Source organism: Myotis brandtii, unplaced genomic scaffold (genome assembly GCF_000412655.1).
Source record: "Myotis brandtii unplaced genomic scaffold, ASM41265v1 scaffold134, whole genome shotgun sequence".
NCBI lineage: Eukaryota > Metazoa > Chordata > Mammalia > Chiroptera > Vespertilionidae > Myotis > Myotis brandtii.
In genome coordinates, this window is record NW_005354756.1 from 252,287 (window position 1) to 258,473 (window position 6,187).

General features: G+C 58.4%; 1 protein-coding gene across 1 annotated transcript in view; it reads left to right on the top strand.

Annotated features, from left to right (window-relative positions):
- The first annotated feature begins 265 nt into the window (after positions 1-265).
- The window catches only part of LOC102261724 (E3 ubiquitin-protein ligase PDZRN3), an 82,746-nt gene continuing 76,824 nt past the window's right edge, over positions 266-6,187 (top strand). Inside the window, exons 1-3 of the mRNA XM_014534932.1 lie at positions 266-283; positions 550-636; positions 3,902-4,009. Of these exons, the coding sequence (XP_014390418.1) occupies positions 266-283; positions 550-636; positions 3,902-4,009 (213 nt within the window). The remainder of the gene's footprint in view (positions 284-549; positions 637-3,901; positions 4,010-6,187) is intronic.

A 6,187-nucleotide genomic window follows, 5' to 3' on the forward strand; every position in this document is an offset into this window, starting at 1 on the left:
TTTCCTGCACACCCTCTACTGGGGCTCCAGCCCACAACCTGGGTATGTGCCCTGACCAGGAATTGATCATGACTTCCTGGTTCATAGGTTGCTGCTCAACCACTGAACCCCACTGGGGGGCTGCACCTGACTTTCCATGTGCTGTCCGCAACGTCACCCCAGCAGAGAGGACTGTGGACGGCCGCGCATGTGCTCAGACAGCCGGGCAGGCTGTGGGTACCGTTCCTGACCTAATGGGGGTGCTCAGGTGGGGAGCAGACAGACAATGGTGCTGACAGCCCCAGTACCCGGGTGCATCATGGGAAGATGCACTGCAGACCAGGGTCTGATGGAAGGCGCTCGCCAGGAGTCTCCCATGGTCACACCAGGGCCGCAAGGTGTTCCCAACCTAAACACAGGGCATGGCTTCCGCTTGGCCCAGCAGTTCCCTTACTTACACTTCCCAAGAGTGATGGTCAGCTGGTGACCCATGAGTCCACTTAGATGGAGCGAGTCCCTGCCACCTGCTTTCTGTTGGTGAGTAATTGTGACCTCCTCTGTTCCCTGCAGGGCGAAGAGACCAAAAGCCTGACCCTGGTCCTGCACCGCGACGCTGGCTCCCTCGGCTTCAACATCATCGGGGGACGGCCGTGTGCGGTAGGTCCCTTCCTCCCTCAGTGGTTTTCCTTCCCTGGGCGGCCGGGAGAGGGACGGGCCTGGGGAGGGAGGGCGGAACCTCCATCGCGTCCTTCGCTCACTCCTGTAGTTGGAGACTTCATTATTTATGTCTCGTTCCCACACTCAGGGACTCTGTTTGGTTGTCTTCTACGGTGGCATTGTCCTGGTAATATGTGGCTTGTTCACGCTGCTCGGATTGGGGGTGACGTCTGCGTGTGGGGCAGTTGAGCTGCCCAGGTGGTGGGGTGCGTGCAGGTGGCACTGAACTGGAGTGTGGGCTCCGCTCTGGGTCATCGCCACAAGTCGGGGATGGGCCCTTGTTGTGGGTCTGTGAGCTTCTTTCCTCCCCCCATGGCCTGGTCCACCTCCTTGTCTGGAGAGAAGGGGCCAAGTTCCCATCCATCAGCGTAACTGCCAGGGTGTGTCGGTACCCGGCTCCGGGGAGGAGGCAAACCTGCGGTCAGGGTGTCAGCTCCATGTGGGGTCACCTGAATGGTGTCGAAACTGTGTTGTGCACAGAGGTGCTGTCTCCCAGCTTGGTCGTTGCATTTATAGAGCACAGGCAGATTTAGCATTGGGCCTACACGGTCTTGCTTTAACCTAAACTGGTGTTCCCTGTTGCCCCTTCTCTCTGGGTTTTGCTGGGACGTTCAGATGCTCCTAGAGAACAGTGACTCGTGTTGGCTGCCGTTTTCTGCAAGAGGAACCCAAGCCAAAACCCCATCCCATCTCCCTCTTCCTTCCAGCCAAGAAATGCGCAGCCGTTAGAGCAGAGTGAACACAGATCTCTTTCACTCGCTCTGCTGACATCACCTCCGAGGGAGAGCTCGGGCTTGTCCATAAATCCTTTGTGGTCCACGGAGACACCCCAGCGTCTCTGGTGGAATGTTCCGCCCCCTGGAATGCTGGTCTTCTGCATCCGTGTGTGTGTTTTAGACGTTTCTCGGTGGGAGACAGTATTGCACTCAGAGTGTGCACTCGAACAGTGGCGCATTCAGACTATCCTGAGTTTGAACCTGACCTATGCTACCTTTTAGCTGTGTGACCTTGGGCAAGTTACTTAACCTCTCTGTCCCAGGTTTTCCATGTGGGGAATGAATAGGAATAGTGCCGCTTGTGGCCGTCGTGTGCATTACATGGTGGGCAGGGGGGTAGATATTGGGAGAAACACTGACTGCTTGTTTTAAGCTGTGACTTGGGTTTCTGTGAATCACAGTTATAGCTCCTTGTGTCTGTGAACATCATCTGCATTCCATCATCTGGGGCAGTGGTCGGCAACTGCGGCTCGTGAGCCACATGTGGCTCTTTGGCCCCTTGAGAGTAGCTCTTCCACAAAATACCACGTGCAGGCGATTGAAACTTCGTGGCCCATGCGCAGAAGTCGGTATTTTGTGGAAGAGCCACACTCAAGGGGCCTAAGAGCCGCATGTGGCTCGCAAACCACAGTTTGCCGACCACTGATCTGGGGAGTGTGGGCTCCCCCTTAGTCTCTGCTGTGGCACTTGAACAGGTGGATGGAACCACGTCCAAAGTCATCCCTCCCCTGGGGGGACACAGGGGCTTTGTGGCTGTTCAAAGAGGAAAATGTGGTCTTTTTATAGTTTTTTTTAAAATATATATTTTTTTGTTGATTTCAGAGAGGTAGGGAGAGGAAGAGAGAGAGAGTAAGTTACTTAACCTCTCTGTCCCAGGTTTTCCATGTGTGGAATGAATACAAATAGTGCCACTTGTGGCTGTCGTGTGCATTACATGGTGGGCAGGCGGGTAGATATTGGGAAAAACACTGACTGCTCGTTTTAAGCTGTGACTTGGGTTTCTGTGAATCACAGTTATAGCTCCGTGTGTCTGTGAACATCATCTGTGTTCCATCATCTGGGGCAGTGGTCGGCAAACTGTGGCTCACGAGCCACACGCGGCTCTTTGGCCCCTTGAGTGTGGCTCTTCCACAAAATACTGACTTCTGTGCATGGGCCACGAAGTTTCAATCGCACTGTACATGCGCGCCCGCATGTGGTATTTTGTGGAAGAGCCACACTCAAGGGACCAAAGAGCCGCATGTGGCTCGCGAGCCGCAGTTTGCCGACCACTGATCTGGGGAGTGTGGGCTCCCCCTTAGTCTCTGCTGTGGCACTTGAACAGGTGGATGGAACCACCTCCAGAGTCCTCCCTCCCCTGGGGGAACACAGGGGCTTTATGGCTGTTCAAAGAGGAAAATGTGGTCTTTTCATAGTTATTTTTAAATATATATATTTTTGTTGATTTCAGAGAGGTAGGGAGAGGGAGAGAGAGAGAGGATCAATGATGAGAGAGGATCACTGATCGGCTGCCTCCTGCACGCCCCACACTGGGATCGAGCCCGTACCTCCGGCCTGTGCCCTGACTGGGAGTCGAATCTGGGACCCTTCAGTCTGCAGGCCGATGCTCAACCACTGAGCTACACCGGCGAGGGCCATAGTTATTTTTTAACAAGCGGAGTTCCGAGTTTGCGTGCAGATTGGCAGGGAGGTGGGCGTCTCCGCCACGTGGACTTGGGGTTTGTGTGAGCAGCCTGAGCCCTCCCAGGCGTTGTGTCTGGAACCCACACTGCTGGGTGTTCAGTTTACAAGTCGCTGGCGCTCGGTGCCAGGCTTGGGAGAGTCCATCGCGGTGCTGCTGGGAAGACGGCCGTGACCAGGCCGTGAGCGCGCGTTTCATGAGCGTGGGGGCGCGTTTTGACTTGGAGAAAAGGAAGGCGTGTGGGCAGGGAGCTCGCTCCTGTCCCTGGAAGTTTCTGTCCGGGCGCTGGAAGATCTGCAGGGATTTGAGGAGAGTGGGGATCAGAAATTACTAGGATGGGGGGGGCGGTGGTGATGGCTTTTCTGATGCAAACCAGAGCAAAAATAAAACACTATTGTCACAGTGAGATGATTACATAGTGCAGTGGTTCTCAACCTTCCGGCCCTTTAAATACAGTTCCTCATGGTGTGACCCAACCATAAACAGTGGATGTGTGGCACATGCCGTGGTGTGTAGAGGAAGTGTGAACGCTGACCGAGGCTGCCTGGGCTGGCGGTGGCCGAATTTATTCTGTATCCTCTGGTGTGGTTTGAATTGTTTTACCATCGCCTGTGTTCCTTTCAGTTTAGAACAGAAACGGGGGGAACAGACCACGTTCACTGCGTTGCCGCATGGGCTGTTTCTAGAGTGTGAGCTGCGTTGCCTGCCCACTGGCGCCTGCGCTCACCATGTGTGTTTTTAATCCCAGGACCACCAGGATGGCTCGTCCAGTGAAGGAATCTTCGTGTCCAGGATCGTGGACAGCGGGCCGGCGGCCAAGGACGGGGGCCTGCAGATCCACGACCGCATCGTGGAGGTAGACCCCGGTGCACACGGGACTGTAGACGTCGGTCCCCAGGGAAGAGCTGTGTCGGCGCTGAGAGGTTCTGCCGTCCCCGGGCTCACAGCTTGGGCGTTTCCGAGTGAGTGTTTTCTTGTTTGTCTTCGCCGCCTGTGGTTGTAGAGGCTGGTTGTCGGGGACGCGCAGGCGGCTGGTGTTGAGGATGTCACGCTTCCCCACCCGGCCGGCTTCCTGCTTTCCTCGTCGTGGACCAGGCTGGTGTGTTGACGCGGCGGGAGCCTTGCCCCACAGCGCGTGGTGTCCCGGGCGCCCGGCTGCCTGCCGAGGGGTGACCCACTTGCCCTCCTTGCACAGGCTCTTGTCTCCAAGTTCGTACAGAGGAGCATTTTTGCAGGAGCTTTTGACATTGGATGGCCCTTCCGGTGCGCGGACACATGGGCTCCATCTGTGGGCTCTGTTGGCGGACGCGTGGACTGTGGGCCCACGGTGCTGTGCGGGGCCCACAGGAGCTGGTGCGTTAGGGGGACACCGGCAAACGGCGCGGCCGCCTGGTGCTCGCTTTCTGCGCACAGGCACGCGGCCTCGGGGTTTCTGGGTGCTTTCCTGGCCCATTTCCAAAGTGTGTGCCTAGCCGTGAGCTGAGCCGGTGGGACACTTGGGGCCGGACGAGCTGCTCTCCCATCTTCCTCAGGTGGGACCCTGTGCGAGGCCATGGCTGGGCGCTCTCCCTCGGGGAGGGGGACGGCCGTCCCACCAGGAGACGGCAGGGGAGGGGGGCTCACTGGCTGTGAGGAGGAGCCTGGGTTTTGTGTCGAGGACACTGTCAGTATTGCCGCAGCCTGTGACTTTCTGAGGGTTCTTAAACCTGGGCTCCTCGTGCCGTGGTTGGGAGGGCACGTGGGCGCGAACTGTCTCGTTCCCGGGAGAGCGGGCGCCTCCGGAGACACTGTTCGGAAAGATGCGAGCAGCTCCCGTTGCCGAGGGGCCGGGGAGCAGCCCGCTCCCCTCAGCGTGGGTTCCACCCGGGCGGCGTTTTGCAGAACCCTGACCACGTCTCCTCCCTGAGGGGGCTCCGTTTCTCTGCCATGCTCAACCCCCACCCCCGACCGTGCCTAATGGGGTGAAGGGCTCCATGGAATTGTCCACGAGAGAAGTAACACCCGTCCCCGGCTCCCTGACGTCTGACTGTGACATCAGCCGTGGGCCCAGCACTCGGCCCAGGGGTGGGGGCTGGGGCGGGGCCGGAACCCGTCGCTGCCAAGCCCCTCTCTGCCCATGTGGGGGCACGTGCCCCTCCCGTGGACTCCCTGCTTCCATGGGGGTTCTGGCTCCACAGGAGCTTTACGTCTGTGGCTCCCAGTTACCCCTTCGGAGCAAGCACTTAGCGATGAAGAATAAATCAGGAGCAACGGGTGTCCCACTGAGATTTTCAAAGATTAGGTTAAAAGTGAGATCTTTGGTACTTTTCCGAGGACAGGACAGAGCGTGAAGCCCTGGGGAAGGTACACGTCACATGCCGTCACCGGCTGCACGTGGCCGCCAGACACTCAGCGGGGAGTTACAGGGTTTGAGGGACAGTCACCGTGTCTTATTTTTTTTAATTGTAATTTTTACTTTCTGCCCGTTGCTGAGTCAGACGGAGCTGGCTGCACGTGCATCGCACCTGGAAGGGGTGTGGGATGGTCCAGCGCGCACTGTAACCGTGCTTTCTGGAGAGGCGCGTGGGAACCTCCTGGCAGGTGGATGAGGGTCTGGAAGGGAGAGGGACAGCGGGGCTGTCCACCAGGTGCTGGGCGGTGGGGTCAGAGGCTGGCGCTGGGGGTGGCGGGCAGACACGCTGGCCGACTGGCAGCAGCGAGCCCTGACCTGTAGGGATGCCCGTTCCTGGGACCGACAACAGGGGGCGCCGCAGAGCTCAGGTGCCTCTGTGATGACCGGTGACCCCGGGCCACCCAGTGCTCTCCTGGCTCCCTAAGGGGCCGGGCCTCAGGCTGAGACCCTGCTGTGGAGGCCGAGCTGTACCTTCCGTGCTGACCCCCGGCGTCCTTCCTGACATTTACCCCCGTGTCTCACACCTGCCGGGGGCCCATCTGGGTCCTCGCCCACTGGCAGACAGCAGTCAGCTCTGATATTGGAATATAATCCTGCCTCTGCTCCCTGCACCCCTGGGCCCGGCGGGCAGGGGAGGCCCTG